This window comes from Ceratotherium simum, chromosome 22 (genome assembly GCF_057802395.1).
Source record: "Ceratotherium simum simum isolate JZ-2026a chromosome 22, ASM5780239v1, whole genome shotgun sequence".
Lineage (NCBI taxonomy): Eukaryota > Metazoa > Chordata > Mammalia > Perissodactyla > Rhinocerotidae > Ceratotherium > Ceratotherium simum.
The window spans coordinates 7,364,889-7,386,846 of record NC_141921.1 but is presented as its reverse complement, the minus strand read 5'-3'; the positions used below and the strand labels follow the sequence as shown (position 1 = coordinate 7,386,846).

At 38.1% G+C, this 21,958-nt stretch overlaps 1 protein-coding gene across 5 annotated transcripts in view; it reads left to right on the top strand.

The window, feature by feature from the left end:
- OSBPL9 (oxysterol binding protein like 9) overlaps positions 1 to 21,958 on the top strand; it is a 170,792-nt gene that overhangs the window by 140,959 nt on the left and 7,875 nt on the right. For all 5 annotated transcript variants that reach the window (XM_087445950.1, XM_087445954.1, XM_087445953.1 and 2 more), the window contains 6 exons: positions 3,155 to 3,314; positions 11,891 to 12,003; positions 12,123 to 12,241; positions 16,790 to 16,875; positions 19,915 to 20,086; positions 21,328 to 21,412. In XM_087445950.1, coding sequence (XP_087302076.1) covers positions 3,155 to 3,314; positions 11,891 to 12,003; positions 12,123 to 12,241; positions 16,790 to 16,875; positions 19,915 to 20,086; positions 21,328 to 21,412 — 735 coding nt within the window. The remainder of the gene's footprint in view (positions 1 to 3,154; positions 3,315 to 11,890; positions 12,004 to 12,122; positions 12,242 to 16,789; positions 16,876 to 19,914; positions 20,087 to 21,327; positions 21,413 to 21,958) is intronic.

Below are 21,958 nucleotides of genomic sequence, written 5' to 3'. Positions count from 1 at the left end.
GAAAGTCCTCTTTACTCTTCCCTCTGTTGTTTGCATACATGTATGTACATATATACCTATATCGTGTTTTTTTTTTTTTTAAGATTTTTTATTTATTTATTTATTTTTTTCCCCTCAAAGCCCCAGTAGATAGTTGTATGTCATAGCTGCACATCCTTCTAGTTGCTGTATGTGGGACGTGGCCTCAGCATGGCCGGAGAAGCGGTGTGTCGGTGCGCGCCCAGGATCCGAACCCGGGCAGCCAGCAGCGGAGCGCGCGCACTTAACCACTAAGCCACGGGGCCGGCCCCCTATATCGTGTTTTTTTATTGTTGTTTTTGTTTTAACCTAAGTAAGATCATGTGTTTCTGTGACTTTTTCTTTTCATTTAACAGAGAACGTTTAGAGAGCTTTCCATGTTACATTTAGGTCTACAACATTCTTTTTACAGCTGCCTGAGCAGGTATTACCTGTTTTTCCACTGATGGATGTTTAGGTTGTTTCCATTATTTTCCTATTATAAGCAGTACTTTAGTGAATATCCTTATACAGCAACTTTTGACACATATGTATTTTTTTAGGATAGATTTATCAATCTTTCACACCTTTGCCAATATTATAGGCAAAAAAAGGATATTTCATTTTAATTTGCATTTTCTTAATTTGTTTAGACATATAGTCTTTATTTTTTCTCTAATTTACAGAGATATCAACGTTAGTATTAGGTTTATTTCTTGTTTTAAAACTAATTAGATTTACTTTGAGTTACGTGTGGAAACGGACTCAAGGGAAGAGTTAGTGCTTTGTTCCTGTTATACCTGGAGGCCAAAACCAAAACCCCTCTTGAGGAACAGGGAGCTCAGCGCCTGCTGTTGCTCCGAAGATCTCTTCCCTAGGAGGGACTTCTATTGAGTGAAAAGTTACCTTGTGATTTTAGCCCATTTTGAGATTTGAATTAATAAAGGCACTGATGCTGTTACTTTGGTCTTTCATATTTAATAGCATGGACAGATGTCTTCTGAATTTTGCAAGAAAGCAAGCAACAAACATCGCTCTTATTTGAAGCTCTTGGGAATGCTGATATGTAAATAATGAGCAATTTAAATAATGAGGTTGAAATATTTTGGCTGACTTTTTTCTGTATCTCATTACCTGTATCACCTCTTGTTCAATTTCAGAAAGTACTTGTGTTTTATTTTGTTTTTTATAAGGAGGGATTATGTCAGTTTTGAAATACAACCAAAATTTATTTGGAGATATACAGAACTAGTTATGAACTTTGAACAACTGAGTGCTCTTTCTTGTGTACTTTAACTTTAGGATAATTAATTAGTTATAAATAATAATTTAGGATAAATTATTTCAGAAGAAGAAATTTCAAAAATACATTTTAGAATAGGTGGATTTGAAGAAATTTTAAAAATTAAATTAGTATCTAATTTGTGTCTTATTTGATTTTTCAACCTAATTTCTTGATCTTCTCCACCTTTCTTTCCTTTACCTCTCTTACTAATATAAAAAAGAAATGAAGGAGCAACTGAGAAAAGAAATAATATTGTTTGCTCTCTTAAGGAAAACTCAGTTCTTTTGTTTGCAGTTCCCATTCAAACTCATTTTCTTCTTGGACACATTTTCAATTGTGTGATCACCTGAAGTATTTGCATGTTACTTAATCATTTGCACTTCTTTGGTCCCCCCCCCCCCATTTTAATAAGAGAACGTTTCTTTCGCATATTATTGCTGCTATTGGCGGAAAAAAATAAAAGAGAATTTAAAGTTATTTGCTAAGATGAACTATCTTTGGAATTTCCACAATAAGCATTACTTTTTTAGGTGGCAAATGTCTTGTGTTACATTTCAAAGATATCTTTGTGAATCGGGCAGCTAAGTGTGGTGGGTGAATGTGCTCTTTCCCTGACTATTGAACCATAGACACAGGAATGGGCTCAAAATCCATGAGTGGCTCTGCATTCATTTTTATTGCTACAATTCTCAATTTCTTCTAGAACTCTGGCTTTGGCTTTTAGATTGCCAGCAGTGACTTAAATTTATTCTCTGCCAGGCGTCTGTAGCAATTTGGCATAAATTGCCTGAAAGCCCTTAAATGCTCAGTAAACACTTGTTAAATTGATCTCGATACTCCATTGTTCTTTTTTTTTGTTTGTGTGAAGAGGATCAGCCCTGAGCTAACATCCATGCCAATCCTCCTCTTTTTGTCGAGGAAGACTGGCCCTGAGCTAACATCCATGCCCATCTTCCTCCACTTTATGTGGGGGCCGCCACAGCATGGCGTGACAAGCGGTGCATCACTGCTTGCCCGGGATCCGAACCCGGGCTGCCAGCAGCAGAGCACGCACACTTAACCGCTACGCCACGGGGCCGGCCCCCAATACTCCATTGTTCTGTTTGATACTTTTATTGTTATTACTTTATTACTAGACAGTGAACCACATGAACATCACAGAGATTAGATAGTAGTCTTCTTTGGATCTCTGTTAATTTTCATTTCCTTTGTTAGACTGTTTAAGTATAGAAAGATGTTCCTCCTAGTGCTTTCTTGTTCTGCATTCTTCCCTTAGTAGCTCTCTGTTTTCTTTGCCTTTGAGCCCCAGGTGCCTGACTTAGGTGGAGAAGAAGTGAGGAGTTGGGATGATGAGCACTCAGGGCTTCATGCAGAGCTTCTGTGTTTTCATGTGACTGCCAGAACATACCGACTAGTATGGATGTGGTATCTTGAACAATATCTTAACATTCTTTTCAGTTGGCATTCCCGTTGGCTCACTGCTGCTTTTTTTAGGTATCTGGATATACAGTATAAAATAAGAGCCCTGGCTTCCCGCTGGTGCTGGTGTCTGTTGTGGGACTTCCAGCACCAGCACTTACACAGTGTAATTATAATCAAAAGAGCTCCCTTCCTGATATTAAAGATAATTATAGAATGGTGACATAGCATTTTTACATTTATCTAACAGGCTATGTCCCATTCTGTAACATGATTTACCTTTTTCTTTGTCTAGTTTAAATGTTGACTTTCTTTACATGTAATGTAGAGACTTCTACCAACTTAACTCAACTCTTTCTTGATTTTAGAAAGGTCTGCTTTAACCCCATCTCCCTAATTTCCTCCCTCTATTACCAACATTGTCCCCTAATTAAAAGCCTTTTAACTTCCCAGGCAGTGGGCACTCACCACCTAGTAGCAGTCTTACTTCTCCAAGCCATGTGAACTTGTCTCCAAATACAGTCCCAGAGTTCTCCTATTCTAGCAGTGAAGATGAATTCTATGATGCTGATGAATTCCATCAAAGTGGCTCATCCCCAAAGCGCTTAATAGAGTAAGTAGATGAACTAAGTATGTATTTAAACGGCTCTCTTCTGATTTTTAAAAATGTAATTTGATTTTGAGACTGTTGTTAATGACAGACTCCCTTATAAGTTATTATTTGGAAAAAGCAAAAAAGACAGCTTATTTTTAATTGGCTTATTGAGCAAAGCCAGTTTTGTGAGAATGTTGATTTTACTCCTGACTTAATTGAAGTGGAATAAATTAGCATCAGCTGTAGTAACATGCCGATATTGTTCATTGCACTCTGGGCGTTATTTCTGTAGCACCAGCATTAGGAGAGGGTCAAATGAGAGTGAGCCAGCTAGGAAGTATTATACAAATAAGAAGTTACCGTACTCGTTTTTGTATGAGAGTGGAGATAGACAACACCTATAAGCCAGGTACTACACAAAGGACCTAGTCTCTGCCCTCAGTGAGCTTACAGTCTGTTGGGGGAACAAGCAGACATTTCTAATCCAATGGGATACATAGGACCGTAAGAATAAGCACAGAGGGAGCCATGGGAGCGTTTTGAAGTCCTGAGAAGTCAGGGAAGGATTCACAGAGGAGGGAGGGGATGTCATCCTAAGATGAAATGTGGTTCAGTAGAGAGAAGGGACATGGGAGTGAGGAGAGGAGGGAGAAATGGGAATGTTCTCATGGAGATGGAACCCTGTGAAGAAAGGCCTGGGGGCAAGGGGAGCTTGGTTTCTTTGGAGAGCTTAAGTGTTGAGTGTGGCTGTAGCGTAAGTTGTGGGGAGTGGTTAAAAAAAGATACAGAAGAGGTTGACAAGGGCCATGTTGTAAAAAAGTCCATTAGCCTTTTACGAATTTTGAACATTTTCTGGTGAGTGATGGCAGTTGCTGGTCAGGTCTGGATTTTAGAAAAATAGATTTGCCTAAATTGTATAGAATTGAATGCAGTGGGGCTGCATTACTCGTAGGGAGACCAGCCAGACGTGGGTAGTAAATTGAGAAATGTTGATAATCTGAGCTGAGGTAATAGTATGGGAATGGAGGGAAGTCTGGATTCCAAAGATACTAAGCAGGCAGATTTTGACAGATATTGATGATAGATTTTCCCTCATTAGAAAATATTTGACCTATTTTATACCATTAAATCAAAGCTAGGAATGTACCATTGTACAGAAAAGGCTTTTATGTGTAAGGTCATTTACATGCTAGCTGATAAGCAAAATATTTTTTAGCTATACTGGCATATAAGTTGCTGTGGTTAAGACTTTGGATTTTGGAATCATAGAAGGAATAGGGTCTAAAACTGTTTTGCTTCAAAGGTGTGTGATCTTGGTCAAGTTATTTAACCTATGTGACCCTCAGTTTCCTTGTTTGTAAAATGAGGATAATAATAGTTTCAACTTAAGGGGTCACTGTGGACATTTAGATGAGAATAATGTCAGTCAAGTGTTTAATATAGTGTCTGGCATGTAATAAGCACTCAATAAATGATAGTTGTTATAGAAAGCAAATTAATATTTATTTGCTTTAATGTTACTTGTATTTGTTGACTTATAGTTGGCTTAGTTTTTGTTGGGTATTTTTTCCAACTCTTCTGCTTTCTCAGGGGTTGATACTATTGTTGTAGCTTGGGGTTTGCTTTGTAAGACAGTACAAAGTTGGAAATGATTATATGTGAATTTGCAAGCTTAGTACCATCAGCCAGTCCTTAGACCTCGAATTTTTTTTTTTTTAATAAGAAATACTGTGTAGGACTCTAGTTCTCTTAAGAGTACACATGAACTGCGAAATACGGTAGTCATATATAATCACATCATAACTGCTCAGAATCTCAAAATTTATGAGGACAATGACTATGTTCCTTCAGGAAGTTTTGTGACTTAGTGGATCAAATTCTGCTTTTGAATGTGGGCAAAAGTGAAATATATGTGATCTAGGTGAACAGATACTGTTAAGACATGAGACTTCAGTTAAGGAAGAGAGGTTTGAACCCACAAGTCAAGAAGGCCAGAGTAGCAGAAAGGGTTTGGTTTAGCATGTTTGTTTCTCAGTGTTATATGTGGGGACATAAACTATTGAGAAACCATTATTAGCAGTTTGCCAATAACAATTTCACTTTAATTTTTTTAGATGTTTTTTATGGTAGTGGGGTTAAAAGAAAATAAGCTTTTGGAAGAAAATTCCAAAGTAAAGGTTATTATTGATTTTTGAAGTATTCAATCTTTGTTTTATTTAAACTGAATTCAGGACAATCTTTTATGCCGAACATGAGCTGTTACTCTAAACAGAGTACAATTATATATCAAAATGGTCTCTATCTATCTATTCTCTAGAAGCTTATAACTATATATTCAGTGGAAGCCTGATAATATGTGGTTAGCCTCCTTATAACATCACTGATAGTCAATCTCTGGCCCCAGTTTCAGGGATTCTCCTGAAATTTTTATTAAATAGAAAATTTTAAAATTTCCTGTTGTGCCTGAAATAGGCATGTCTACGAAGTCACCTACAGCTTCATAGGCTTTTCTCTTTTTCCCTCCTTATAACCTTTCTTCTCTGTGCTCTCCCAGTACCCATCCCATAACAAGTACACAGTTCATGAGCTTCCATTTGAAGGCATCCAGAGTTAAGTTTTATGCCCAGCTAACCCACTCTGGATTTCTTTTCTCCCTCAATTTCGTGCTTTCCTTTTATGCCCTAATCTAGATTCCCAAACTGGTGGGGACTGCAGATGTTTTATTTGGCCAGCTCAGTGTTTGTTGACCTTTTGAATTGTTGTTGTTGTTGTTTAAATGGGGCTTTAAATCCCTTCAGATTTGAGTATGCTGGCTCCAGGTCGATCTTATCTTATAACCTGGCCCTATTCACATATTTATGTGTTCTGTCTGACCTCTGTAGGCATTGAACTTGTAACACCTGCTGGTCATCAGCTGCTACCACTAGTTTTCTAACTCTCGGGTCAAGTTTCTATTTACTGTTTCTCTCTCTATCTGAAGGAAGAGAACTTGAAAGCTTAAGTTCTTTCACTGTTCAGTTTCTGAAGACCTGTAGTAATGACAGCTTCTGTGTGAACTGGGTTATTGAGCAGTATAGTTTTACACGTTTATTAACTAGATGAAAGTGCAGGTTGGAAAGAACTTGTGCTTTGGAGCCAGATAAACATTTGAAATGGCTCACTTACCAGCTGTGTTACCTCGGGCCAGTCATTGAACTGTTGAGCATCTCTATATGAGAAGAATCATCATGTCAACCTTGTAAGGTTGTTATGGAGGTTAGATTGTTCTGAAGATAAACACATACAGTGTTTGGCACATACTAGGTGCTCCATGAGACTTTGGATTCTGTTATTATAATTAAGTTTAGAGCTTTAAATTTTGAGTTTTTTATGATCTTATGATTAAGTTCTATACGAGTTAGCACGTTGCAGATAAACCTTTCCTGTATGCATATCATTTTTGTTAATGTTGCTGTTGTTTTTTAACTGTTTTCTTTAAATCCTTTGTCCTGAGCAAGGTAAATTATGAAATGGATAAATGAGAATTTATCCCATTTTTTCCATTTTGATCTTTATTGAGCATTTCACTTGGCCCAGATATGGTTTCTAATCTGAGTAAGAAGGAAAAACACAGCACAAACAAATCTGACCTTTGGAATTGCGTCTCAAATAAGATAAATGTTTTAAAGGACTCGGCAAACTATGTTTAAATTAGAATACGTAGTATGTTTCACACCTATAAATTTGTAATAAAAAACTGATTATTATACGTATATCATTTTATAAATATCTACAGTGTGAGAAATTTAGTTTCTGTTTTTACCCTTAATAAGTAAACTGTAAACCTTTGATTATTCTTTTTTTTTTAATTATTTAATTTATTTATTTATTTATTTTTGTGAGGAAGATCAGCCCTGAGCTAACATCCATGCTAATCCTCCTCTTTTTGCTGAGGAAGACGAGCTCTGAGCTAACATCTATTGCCAGTCCTCCTCCTTTTTTCCCCCAAAGCCCCAGTAGATAGTTGTATGTCACAGTTGCACATCCTTCTAGTTGCTGTATGTAGGACGTGGTCTCAGCATGGCCGGAGAAGCGGTGCGTCTGTGTGCGTGCGGGATCCCAACCCGGGCCGCCAGTAGCGGAGCGCGCGCACTTAACCGCTAAGCCACAGGGCTGGCCCATGATTATTCTTTTATTAATATACAAATACTAATCCTGGGTAAGTATGATCACAGATATAATAATATAAGAGGAAGCTTTCTTTAGACCCTGTTAACCAGTTGATAATGCTATTTACCATAAATTTACTTGTAAAAAATAATATGCTTTTTTTTTTTAATTAATGTTTTAATGGTTTTTAACATTGTGAAATTTTGGGTTGTGCATTTTTGTTTGTCCATCACCATATATATGACTCCCTTCACCCCTTGTGCCCACCCCCCACCCGTGACCCCCACTGCCCCTGGTAACCACAGTCCAGTTTTCTCTGTCCATGTGTTGGTTTATATTCCACATATGAGTGAGATCATACAGTGTTTGTCTTTCTCTTTCTGGCTTATTTCACTTAACATAATACGTTCCAGGCACATCCATGTTGTTGCAAATGGGACGATTTTGTCTTTTTTTATGGCTGAGTAGTATTCCATTGGATATATATACCACATTTTCTTAATCCAGTCATCAGTCGAGGGACACTTAGATTGCTTCCACTTCTTGGCTATGGTGAATAATGCTGCAATGAACATAGGGGTGCATATAAGCCTCTTTGGATTGTTGATTTCAGGTTCGTTGGATAGATTCCCAGTAATGGGATGGCTGGGTCGTAGGGCATCTCTATTTTTAAGTCTTTGAGGAATCTCCATACCGTTTTCCATAGAGGCTGCACCAGTTTGCATTCCCACCAGCTGTGTATGAGGGTTCCTGTTTCTCCACATCCTCTCTAACACTTGTTTTTTGTCTTGGTGATTATAGCCATTCTAACGGGCGTGAGGTGGTATCTTAGTGTTGTTTTGATTTGTATTTCCCTGATGATTAGTGATGTTGAACATCTTTTCATGTGCCTATTGGCCATCTGTATATCTTCTTTGGAGAAGTGTCTGTTCATTTCCTGTGCCCATTTTTTGATCGGGTTGTTTGTTGTTTTGTTGTTCAGTTGTGTGAGTTCTTTATATATTATGGAGATCAACCCCTTGTCAGATGTGTGTTTTGCAAATATTCTCTCCCAGCTGGTGGGTTGTCTGTTCATCTTGATTCTGGTTTCGTTTGTCTTACAGAAGCTCTTGAATCTGATAAAGTCCCACTTGTTTATTTTTTCTTCAGTTTCCCTAGTCTGGGTAGGCATGTCATCCAAAAAGATTCCTTTATAACCAATGTCAAATAGTGTGTTGCCTATATTTTCTTCTATGAGTTTTATAGTTTCAGGTCTTTGATCCATTTTGAGTTAATTTTTGTGTATGGCGATAGCAGAGGGTCCACTTTCATTCTTTTGCATGTGGCTGTCCAGTTTTCCCAACACCATTTATTGAAGAGACTTTCCTTTCTCCATTGTATGTTCTTAGCACCTTTGTGGAAAATCAGCTGTCCGTATATGTGGGGTTTTATTTCTGGGCTTTCAATTCTGTTCCATTGATTTGTGTGTCTGTTTTTGTACCAGTACCATGCTGTTTTGATTATTATTGCTTTGTAGTATGTTTTGAAGTCAGGGATTGTGATGCCTCCTGCTTTGTTCTTTTTTCTTAGGATTTCTTTAGCTATTCGGGGTCTTTTGTTGCCCCATATAAATTTTAGTATTCTTTTTTCTATTTCTGTAAAGAATGTCATTGGGATTCTGATTGGGATTGTATTGAATCTGTAGATTGCTTTAGGTAATATAGACATTTTAACTATGTTTATTCTTGCAATCTACGTGCATGGAATATCTTTCCATTTCTTTATGTCATCTTGGATTTCTTGCAATAATGTCTTGTAGTTCTCATTGTATAGGTCCTTCACCTCCTTGGTAAGATTTATTCCTAGGTATTTTATTCTTTTTGATGTAATTGTAAATGGTATTATCTTTTTGAGCTCTCTTTCTGTTAGTTCATTATTAGCATACAGAAATGCAACTGATTTTTGTAGATTGATTTTGTACCCTGCAACTTTGCTGTGGTTGTTGATTGTTTCTAATAGTTTTCCAACAGATTCTTTAGGGTTTTCTATATATACAATCATGTCATCTGCAAATAGTGAGAGTTTCACTTCTTCATTACCTATTTGGATTCCTTTTATTCCTTTTTCTTTCCTAATTGCTCTGGCCAAAACCTCCAGTACTGTGTTGATCAGGAGTGGTGAGAGTGGGCAGCACTGCCTCGTTCCTGTTCTCAGAGGAATGGCTTTCAGTTTTTCCCCGTTGAGTATGATGTTGGCTGTGGGTTTGTCATAAATAGCCTTTATTATGTTGAGGTACTTTCCTTCTATTCCCATTTTATTGAGAGTTTTTATCATAAATGGATGTTGTATCTTGTCAAATGCCTTCTCTGCGTCTATTGAGATGATCATGTGGTTTTTCTTCGTTTTGTTGATGTGATGTATCACGTTGATTGATTTGCGGATGTTGAACCATCCCTGCGTCCCTGGTATAAATCCCACTTGATCATAGTGTATGATCTTTTTAATGTATTGTTGTATTCGGTTTGCCAATATTTTGTTGAGGATTTTTGCATCAATGTTCATCAGCGATATTGGCCTGTAATTTTCTTTCTTTGTATTGTCTTTGTCTGGCTTTGGTATCAGGGTGATGCTGGCCTCGTAGAATGATTTAGGAAGTGTTCCATCTTCCTCTATTTTTTGGAATAGTTTGAGAAGGATGGGTATTAAATCTTCTTTGAATGTTTGGTAAAATTCACTGGAGAAGCCATCTGGTCCTGGACTTTTATTTTTTGGGAGGTTTTTGATTACTATTTCAATCTCTTTACTTGTGATTGGTCTATTCAGATTCTCCATTTCTTCTTGGTTCAGTTTTGGGAGGTTGTATCAGTCTAAGAATTTATCCATTTCTTCTAGATTGTCCAATTTGTTGGCATATAATTTCTCATAGTATTCTCTTATAATCCTCTGTATTTCCGTGGTATCCGTTGTAATTTCTCCTCTTTCGTTTCTAATTTTATTTACTTGAGCCCTTTCTCTTTTTTTCTTAGTAAGCCTGGCTAAGGGTTTGTCGATTTTGTTTATCTTCTCAAAGAACCAACTCTTTGTGTCATTAATCCTTTCTACTGTTTTTTTGGTCTCAATTTCATTTATTTCTGCTCTGATTTTTATTATTTCTCTCCTTCTGCTGACTTTGGGCTTTGTTTGTTCCTCTTTTTCTAGTTCTGTTAGGTGTAATTTAAGGTTGCCTATTTGGGCTTTTTCTTGTTTGTTAAGGTGGGCTTGTATCGCGATGAGTTTCCCTCTCAGGACCGCTTGTGCTGCATCCCATATGGTTTGATATGGCATATTATCATTTTCGTTTGTTTCCAGATAGTTTTTGATTTCTCCTTTAATTTCATCGCTGATTGTTCAGTAGCATGTTGTTTAATCTCCATATTTTTGTCACTTTCCCAGCTTTTTTTTCATGGTTCATTTCCAGTTTCATAGCATTATGGTCTGAAAAGATGCTTGTTATGATTTCAATCTTCTTAAATTTATTGAGGCTTGCTTTGTTTCCCAACATATGGTCTATCCTAGAGAATGTTCCATGCGCACTTGAGAAGAATGTGTAGTCAGCTGTTTTTGGATGGAGTGCTCTATATGTGTCTACTAGGTCCATCTCGTCCAGTTTTTCATTTAAGTCTACTATTTCTTTAATGACTTTTTGTCTGGATGATCTATCCATTGATGTAAGTGGGGTATTAAGATCCCCCACTATTATTTTGTTCTTGTTAATGTCTCCTTTTAGGTTTGTTAATAGTTGCTTTATGTACATTGGTGCTCCTATGTTGGGTGCATATATATTTATACGTGATATGTCTTCTTGGTGGCATGTCCCTTTTATCATTATATATTTCCCTTCTTTGTCTTTCTTAACCTGTTTTATCTTGAAGTCTACTTTGTCTGAAATAATATGCTTTTTTGTTTTGTACTTTCAAACAGTTTTTTAATGACTGGGAAAAGTCAATACCAATGTGGGCTTTTATCAAAGAATCTCAGAAATATAGACACATATTTCTAAGACTAGGTAATAGACTTGCCATTTTTGAGGTTCTGGAAATTGTTGCCAAGAATTATGACGTATCTACGTTTATGCAAAGTAACAAAATCAGAAAATGAACTCTAGTTTTAAACTTAGATGCAGAGGCAAAGTCTTACTAGTTTTTGGTGACCTTTCAACATGGCTTGGTTGAGCAGCACACTATGCAAAAAGCATAAGATGAGAGATCCAGTCATCATCAGACTTTACAGTCTCAGGATGAGGGTGACAGTGAGATAGTTGGAAAGCATATGTACGTATGTATGTAAGCAGCTAACTGTAAGAGTCTAGTTTGTTTCTGTCAGCTATCTGCATATGTTGGTTTTAAGTAGCTTTATAGGGTAATATCTTAGTGTGGTTCTAAATTGCTTTCTTAAAAGTCTTAAGGTAATTAATTTTTTTTTTTTAGTTCCTCTGGATCTGCCTCAGTCTTGACACATAGCAGCTCAGGAAATAGTCTAAAGCGCCCAGATACCACAGAATCACTTAATTCTTCTATGTCCAATGGAACAAGTGATGCTGGTAAATGACCTTTGAGAATTTAACTCTTTTCTTCTTAAAAACATTTGTTTGGAAAAAAAATTTTTGTCATACTGGTAGCCCAACGTAATATCAGTCTAAGAAGATCTGTTTTATTTTAGAGCTGTTCGATTCACATGACGATAGAGATGATGAAGGGGAGGCAGGGTCAGTGGAGGAGCACAAGAGCGTTATCATGCATCTCTTGTCACAGGTTAGGCTTGGAATGGATCTCACTAAGGTAAGAATCAGATGTAGCCTTTGCTGTAAGTCTTTATGTGTCTGTGTGGATTCTTCGTGATTGTGTGGTGAGTGTGCCTGCAAATGTAGTACAATGACATAATTTCTGTTGATAACTTTTGTCTTGTTATTTAATATATGTGCAAATGAATAAACTGAAAGTTTTTATAATTGGATGAAATAAGTAAAGCTAGAATAATTTCATAGAAATAGTATGTATGCATTGTATGGATTAAGATTTGGATTTTATTGGGGGCAAACAAGAAATAATACTAGGCTTGGTTAGTGCTTTGAACAAAACTTAAAGCAGTCCAGTGTGCACAGAATCAAAATGAGCAGAGTTCTGATCTTGGAGTTAGAGGACCTGTGTTTGCATCCTGCCTCTGCTATTACCAAACCATGTGACCTTGAGCAAGCCTCTTCCTCTGTGATTTTTAGGTTTCTCACATGCAGGATGGATATACAGTGACCTGCGTTGCAAGGTTGTTGTAGGGACTGGAACAGGTAGTGAATGAAAATGGTAGGATACACATTGAGCCATACGATTGTTATGGGCTGGATTTGAATTTTAATGTAAACTTGACGCTCTAAACAGAATGCCCAATTGACTTAGGAGACTGGTGTGTGGTACCTTTGTACATCCCTGCCACGTCCTAGAAGCCTCGTCCCTTTTACGTAATTCTCACCATAGCACTCAAAGTAGGTGTTATTGTTAACTCCAGTTTTAACTTGGCTAAGTCCTATTAAATGGCAGAACTGATTCTAATCTGGTCTGTGATTTCAAAATCTGTAATCTTTCCAGTACTGCCTCTTGTCTTAAAGACTTGATCTGCAGTAGCTTTCATATTGGTTAAATTATTATTCTACTTAGCTTTAAAAATGTAATAAAATTTAAGATTCTCACTTTTGTTATGACCAAATCAACTCCAGTGCTATATAGTCTTTGTCAGTAGTGAGCCTCATTTTGGTTTTAGATTTAGAGGGCTGTTAAGAAAAAACTAATCCGGGGCCGGCCCGGTGGCGCAAGCGGTTAAGTGGGCACGCTCCGCTGAGGCGGCCCAGGGATCGCCGGTTCGGATCCCGAATGCACACCGACACACTGCTTGGCAAGCCATGCTGTGGTGGCATCCCATATAAAGTGGAGGAAGATGGGCATGGATGTTAGCCCGGGGCCACTCTTCCTCAGCAAAAAAAAAAAAAAAGGAGGATTGGCAGATGTTAGCTCAGGGCCGATCGTCCTCATACACACACACACAAAATTAAAAATTTAAAAAAAAAAAGGAAAAACTAATCCATAATACTTTCTAGTAAGTGTCTATAATAAAACCTTTTACCCCAAATCTAAAAGAGAACAGAAACACAAGGATAGCATTAATCTGTGGAATCCAACATACTTCCCAGGAATGTTCTAGGTAAGAGAATATTTGCAGAAGTTTGCCCCCAGGATGTTTTCACTGATTATTAGATTGCATAATTGCTAGAGCAGAATTGTCACTTCAAATTTGAAAGTTATAGTTTAATTTTAGATGTTAACATCTATAATATGTTTCTTTTCTGTGTCTTCCACCTTGGTTGGTTTTGGTTTCCCATAATGGAAGACCCACTTAGAGGTAACTTGAACATTACTAGGCTTGTATTATCTCATATAATGAGAAGTCCAAAAGTAGAGTAGTTCCAGAATTGATTAATTAAGTGGGTCAACAATGTGAGAAAGGACCTACGTTCTTTCACTCTCTCTGCTCTGCCATCCTTAGCATGCTGACTTTCATACTCAGGCTTGTCTCCTCATCACTGCAGAATGGCTGCCACACTTCCACTTATCACGTCCTTATACAAATACGTCAAGAGGCGGGAAAATAATTTCTTTTCAAGGATTTTTTTGTTGTTATTAGGAAGGACATTGTTTTCCTAAAGTGGCCCATCAGACTTTCAGTTGAATCTCATTTGCCAAAGCTAAGCATGTGTCCATGCCTGAGCCAGTCACTGGCAAGGGGGGTTAAATGATTGGTTTAGATTAATCCACATTTATCCCTTGAGATCTGGGAGGGCCCTGTGACTCTCATGGCAACCTATAGCCTAAACCTGAACTGAATCAGAGCTCTGTTTTTAGGGATGAAGTAGGGGTGTGCATAGGCAGCCAAAAGTGTCTGCCACAGTCAAGTTTGTAATTCTTGGCTCACATAATTTCCTCTGCCAGATAATCCATATTTGGGTCTCTAGCCATAATAGCTTTTTATATTATGAATGATATTATAATAATTGTTATTTTTTACCAAATATGTTAAAAATTAGCTATTTTAGAAATCTTTATTGGCACAAACAAATGGTTGTGATTGCCAACAGATTCTGAAATCTTGATTCCTTTTATGCATTTTAAAGTATTATTACAATAATGCCTTAAATTTATATCTCATTCTCCTATTTATAAAAATATTTTCTTACTTCAGATACTTTGTAGAAAGAGTTTTTTCCCAAATACTTTGTAGTGTTTTGAAATTCTATAAAGTCACATCCCATTTACCTCACTTCATCTTTAAAACAACAGTAAGATATAAGCAGGGCATGTAATTAACCTCCTTTTACAGAAACTTAAGAGAAGTTGAGTTAATTTTCCAGAGCCTCCTCATGCCTAAGAAGTGGCAAAATAAGTACTTGACCCCAGGTCAAAGACAGCTTAGCCCAGCTCACTGTCATCACTGTTGCAGCAGCTTGACATACTGGCATGTATCAGGATAGTGCTAAAAACATTGAAGAAGATCTGTTGAGTGAGAGTTCTCAAGAAAAATTTTAAGTAGGGAAAAAAAATTCTTATTTTTTTCTTTGATTACACATCAGATCAAATTTTATGTTTTGGTGGCCATTTCTTCTTTTTTGAATTGCTTCTTGTGTTCTAATTTCCTACTGATGGTAGTAATCATTTTCTTGTTTATTTGTAAGAGCTGTTTATATATTAAATGTAATTACTCGTTTTTTTCTTCAGCATTCTTACTTGGTGATTTATAATTTCTGTGTTCTCCAAGAGTTGTAGGAAGTTGCACCAAGTCAGTACATAAGCTTACCTGCCAGTCTAACCATATTTAGATTATGAACATACATGTTCTATGGAAGGAAAATGTTTACTTAAAATTTAAACTCTGGAATCTGATAATAAACATTCTAAATGTCATAGCCATCGTGTCCCTTTCCAAGCTTGTGTTTCATCTGCCCTCTTTACATACCCAGCCACACTGGTCCACTGGTCAATCCCTGTCACACCCCATTTCCTGTCTCTCTGTCTTGTTTTTTTTTCTGTCCCATCTCCCTGTCTTGTTCTGTTTTCTCTCTCTCTGTCTGTTACAGCCTTCCTCTTCTCGAAGGCTTTTCTCTAGTGCAACCTCAATGAATTGTTTCCCAGCTCTGCCCTCATTTTGGTCCCCTAAACAGAATATGATCTTTCCCTCTTCTGAACTTCCAGGGTACTTCGAGCATCTCTTGTATGAAATTTGTGACATTTCACATTTAAAATGCCAGTTTTATTCTCTCATACTTACCTTTACCTTCTCCATAGCACTTAACACAGGATCTTGAATATAGTAGATATGTAGTAAAAAGGAATTTTTGCTTACTATGGTGATCCTCTTCTGTAATGAATAATTGATAATCTGATACACATTTCAAAAACTCTTCTTTCATTCCCGAATGAAATTCTTTCTTTTTTTATTGGTTATTCTTAATCTTTCTTATTTTTTCTTCCCATATTCCAATTTTCCATTTTCTTTACTTTCTCCTCTGCCACATTCCCAGCCCCTCAGCATTTTTCTTCATGTGCTTAGCCCCATGGTGCAAAGAGTTTGTTGATTCCCATGTTTATTCTCTTCTTCCTTTTGTTTATTCCTTCAATTGCTCATTTAAAAATTTCTTACTGTGTAATAGTAGCTGACAATGCAAGTGTTGAATAAGTGTAGTCCTTGCATTCTAGGAGCTCTTCAGTTATTTGAGGACACGGATTCGTAAGTAGATAAATTTCCTAACGCACCTAATGATGATGGAGAAGCAGCATTAGAGGGGAAAGTGCACAGATCCCCCAAAGTCAGACGGAACCAATTTTGAATTCCATATTAATAACAGAGCAGTGAGAAAATTTCTCACCCTCTTTGAGCTTCATTTTTCTCCACCCGTAAAGTAGGGATGATAATTTCTTCATAACAGGATTGTTGTACAGTTTAATAAGATAATGTGTATGTAATGCCCTGGCAGGTAGACATCAAACGATTGCTACTGAGTAGTTTGTTACTGTTGTTGTTGCACTGATTCAGGGAGCTAAAGGGCGGTTGCACAGAGGAAGTGATATTTGAATATTCAAAACTACTACTCTGTTTTTCATCTGCTGGGCAGTTAAAGGGCATTTCTGTATTAAAACAGTTTGGGAAGTAGGTATCAGAAGCATGCCTGGGCCATACTTTGTGGGTGTTACCGTGATTGAAATGAGTTGTTTTTTTAGCAGTTCAGCAATCTGTTTTTATTTGTAGTGGAATTTGATCCTCACGGGTCAAATGTGTATGTTTTTCAGGTAGTTCTTCCAACGTTTATTCTGGAAAGAAGATCTCTTTTAGAAATGTATGCAGACTTTTTTGCACATCCGGACCTGTTTGTGAGGTATTTGACACAGTAGTTTCCAATTTTTTAAGATGTTACTCAATAGCTTTCTGCTTTTGCAGGATAGGTAGATTCCATTTTGCCTTTCAGACATTTCTGGGGAAAAGTGGCATTGAATATTTTGTTTATATTAGATGTCTGTCTGTTTGCTTAGGTTATGTGGTGGTGATGTTGTTAGGCACCCAAGTTAAACATTTTAAAAAATCTTGAGAGCCTATTAATAGGTAGCCAGAAGGCTATGAGTTTGTTTGATCCAGGGATTGGTAATCACTGTTTAATTATTTACACGATATCCTGATGTTTAGTTAACTGAGTTCAGCAAACTTTTCTAATGCACCTGTTGTTTGCCAGAACTTTTATGAGTTGGAGAAAGAAAAAGTCAGTGTCTTCCCTTGAGGAGCTTACAGTCTAATGTCCAGATTACAAACTGATTGACAAATTTTAAATATAAAGCTTATAGGGGCCAGCCTGGTGGTGTAGTGGTTAAGTTTATGTGCTCCGTCCGCTTCGGTGGCCTGGGGTTTGCAGGTTTGCATCCCGGGCGCAGACGTATGCACCTATTATTAAGCCATGCCGTGGCAGGTGTCCCACATATAAAGTAGAGGAAGATGGGCACAGTTGTTAGCCCAGAGCCAGTCTTCCTCAGCAAACAGAGGAGGATTGGCAACAGATGTTAGCTCAGGGCTAATCTTCCTCACAAAAAAAAATAATAATAATAAATATAAAGCTTATAATATTAGATATATATACAAAGGACAGAAGTAATCTGAAGGTGGCCTTGATTTACAAGGAGGTGAGTTCACGTTGCTTTTCAGTGGAAGCAGGAAGATTTGATTTGTATTGGGATGTTCTAATCTGTCTTCTCGGATGGCATTCCTTGGCCTTGGACTGTGGTTTATTGAAGCCAGATACAAATCACTGAGGGTTTCACAGTGGGTGGGCTCATTGGCTAACATTGATATATATCTTTCCTTCTTGATGAAGATTTAAGAAAACCATTTAACCAATTCCCAAAGGGCAGAAATTCAAATAAATATGGCACCGTTTAAATTAATACATAATTGAACAAATAAAATGTAAATATTTATTGGTAACATGCATAACTAAAGATGGAAAGTACCAGTTATGCATTAGATATAGATTTCAGATTTAAGGATAGTTTCTATGTATGAGAATTTAAACTTTGAGGTCCCTAGAGGAACCACTTAAAAATACAAAGTACAGCTATAAAGGCAATAGATAAGATTAAATGGAATTCTAAAAATACTCAATTGCAAAAAAGGAGGAAAGGAGAAATAATGGAACAAGGAACAAAGGGGACAAATACAAAACAAATACCAAAATGGTAGAGTTAAACCAGCTATATCTGTAATTATGCTAAAGGTAATACACACTCCATTTAAGAGAATAGTTCTTGTCAGGCTGGATAAAAAAGTAAGGTCCATCTGTATGCTATTTGCAAGAGAGAGACTTTTAATATGAAGACACTTAATTAAAAGTAAAAGGATGGGGGCTGGCCCCATGGCCTAGTGGTTAACTTCGGCACACTCCCCTTTGGCGGTCCGGCTTGGTTCCCGGGCACAGACCTGCACCACTCATCAGCGGCCATGGTATGGTGGCGACCCACATACAAAATAGAGGAAGATTGGCACAGATATTAGCTCAGGGCAAATCTTCCTCAAGCAAAAAAAATACAGGAAGATTGGCACAGATGTTAGCTCAGGGTGACTCTTCCTCAGCAAAAAAAAAAAAAAAAAAAAAGGATGGACAGAGACCTATCATGCAAAACACTAAGCATAACAAAGCTGGTAGTGTCAGACAAAGGAGGTTTTTTAAGATGAGAAATATTACCAAGGACAAATTAGGGATATTTCCTATGATAAAAAGAGTCAGTTTATCAGGAATAAATAATAATTCTAAATGCATGTGTACTTAATAACACAGCTTCAAAATACATGCAGCAAAAATTAAAGGAAGAAATTGGGGCCACCCAGTGGCGTAGTGGTTAAGTTTGCACCCTCTGCTTTGGTGGCCCGGGGTTCGCAGGTTCAGATCCCAGACGAGGACCTGTGCACCGCTCATCAGGACATGCTGTGGCGGTGTCCCATATACAAAATAGAGGAAGATGGGTACAGATATTAGCTCAGGGCAAATCTTCCTCAGCAACAAGAGGAAGACTGGCAACAGATGTTAGTTCAGGGCTAATCTTCCTCAGAACAAGAGGAAGATTGGCAACGGGTGTTAGCTCAGGGCTGATCTTCCTCACCAAAAAAAAAAATTAAAGGAAGAATTAGACAAGTACACAATCATGCTTGGAAATTACTCCCTCAGGAATTGATTGAACAAGTAGCTCCCAGTGCTTGCTGTGCGTGCCTTCTCCCTCCACCTCCCCCTGCCCCCCGAAAATGAGTAAGGCTATAGAAGATTGAAACAGCATTATCCATCAGCTTTGACCCAATTGACCTTTCTAGACACTATCAATTTGTATAACATAGTCTTTTCAAGTGCACAAGGAGCGTTCATCAAGATAGACCATATACTAGATAGACTTAATAAATTTAAAGTAATTGGAACTGTACAGAATATGTTCTCTGACCATGAAAGAGTTAAATTACGAATTGATAACACAAATATATCTAGAAAATCTCCAACAATTTGGCAGTTAAACAGTGCACTTCTATGAAGTTCTGGAACAAACAAAACTAATCTATGGGACTAGAAACTAGAAACAGTGTTTGCCCCAGGGTGAGGGGTGGGGATTGCTTGGAAGGGGGGATGGGGAAATGTGGGGGTAATGGAAGTGTTCTGGGTCTTGATTGGATGGTGATTAAGTGGATATATACATTGTCAAATTCATCAGACCAAACACTTAAGACTGGTGTGTTTAATTATGTATATTATACCTCAGTTTTTAAAAAAAAGCTTTGAGGCAGCTCCTGGTCCTGGGTCCTCAGCCTGGCTCATCCGTGCTGAGGGGTGCTGCATCAGCTTGTCTCCCGTCAGAAAGCAGATAGTAAATTTTGTCTTTCTCCCTTGCAGCATTAGTGACCAGAAAGATGCCAGAGACCGAATGGTTCAAGTTGTGAAATGGTACCTCTCAGCCTTTCACGCAGGAAGGAAAGGATCAGTTGCCAAAAAGCCGTACAACCCCATTTTGGGCGAGATCTTTCAGTGTCACTGGACACTACCAAATGATACTGAGGAGAATGCGGTGAGTTCTGCACTGATATTTTTAATTATCTTCAGTTGTGTACTGAGTTAAGATTTCATTTTATTGGGGGACAGCTAATGATAAAGGCAATGATCAGAAGATGCTCACCACCCATAGAAAAACAGTGTTGTTGGATCAGCATATTTTGTATATAGTGAGCGGGGGGAAAGAGTGGCATGAGATGTGGATAGAGATTTAGAAATCAGATCATGCAAAACCTTGATGTTAATTTTATGGCTTATCAGGATCTCATTTTTGTTTTTGAAAACATAATTATAATGATTTTGTGAAAAATCAATTAGAGAGGGGCAGAAATAGAAGCAAGGAAACCATTCATGAGGCTTTGGCATTATTGCAGGAGAGACAGGGTTGATTCAAGCTGTATTTTGGAGGTAGAACTTATAGATGGCTTGGGGTAGGTCAGGGAAAGGGGGCAGTCAGAGTTGAGTCGTTGCATGTGGGCTTCAGCAGTTGGTTGGTGCCATTTACTAAAAGGAAAAGATTGGATTTGGGGAGAGAAAAATCAGGAACCTGAATTTCAAATATAAAGTATGAGGGGTCTGTTAGATGTGTAAGTGGAGCTGTCAAGTAGGGAGTTACTCTGGAGTTCAAGGGAGAGGTCTAGGATGGAGATGGGGCTTGCAGAGATTTTAGTATATTTAGGTGGCATTTAAAGCTCTGAGATTAGATGAAATATCTAGGAAGATAGCATAGCTAGAGAAGAGTAGGTAACCCAGACCTGAGCCCCAGGCTCCAACATTTAGAGGTTGGTTTGAGGAAGACAGCCAGAAAGGAACACTCAAATTAAAGGGCCTCTAGGCATGGAAAAAAATGCCCCAAGCCAACAGTGCCTGGCACATAATAGTCTCTTGGTAAACGTAACTCTCTGTAGCTTTCCCTTTCCGAGCAACACGTTACACATAGTCCTTACTGAAGACAGAGGCAGTGTGTGTGTGTTCTTATTCATTTGGCAGACGTTGGTAAGTGTCCGCTCTGTGCCAGGCCTGGCCGAGTTAGGCACATGATCCTTGCCTTCAAGAATGTCTTAGTCAGGGAGACACAAAGCAATAATTCGAGTAGTGTAATTAAGAGCCATAATAAAAGTGTGTGTAAGATGCTTTGGCTGTATGTGGGCGGGAGCAGCTAACGACCTTGGGAGGCAGAGACACCAGTTATTAGATTCTCTGCAGTGTCATTTGTGTTTCCACATCAAAAGAAAATGATGTTATATTTGCTTGCAGGAGCTAGTTGCAGAAGGACCAGTTCCCTGGGTTTCCAAAAACAGTGTAACATTCGTGGCTGAACAGGTCTCCCATCATCCGCCTAGTAAGTTATAGCACTCCTCTGCAATATCCACTTTCAAACTGTTCTGTTTAAAGAGGGTCGTTAAAAGCTCCATAGCTGAAGTCACAGTATTATCAGTTTTATGGCTGCCTGTATCGTCCCAATCCTGTGAGAGGATTGGTTCCTCATATCTATTGCTTGTATAAGTTTCAGAGACTCTTAGCTTCACTGATTAACTACGTACAAAAAGAAGGTATTTGGGAAACCAACTTTTTTTTTTTTTTTTTTTTGTGAGGGAGATCAGCCCTGAGCTAACATCCATGCCAATCCTCTTTTTGTCGAGGAAGACTGGCCCTGAGCTAACATCCGTGCCCATCTTCCTCCACTTTATATGGGACGCCGCCACAGCATGGCCTGACAAGCGGTGTGTCGGTGCGTGCCGGGATCCGAATCCGGGCCGCAAGCAGCGCAGCGCTCGCATTTAACCACTACGCCACGGGGCCAGCCCCAGGAAACCAACTTTTAATGCTTCTAAAGTTATCTCACGTATAATGAGCTGTGCTGTAGAGACCTCAGCAACTTTGAGAT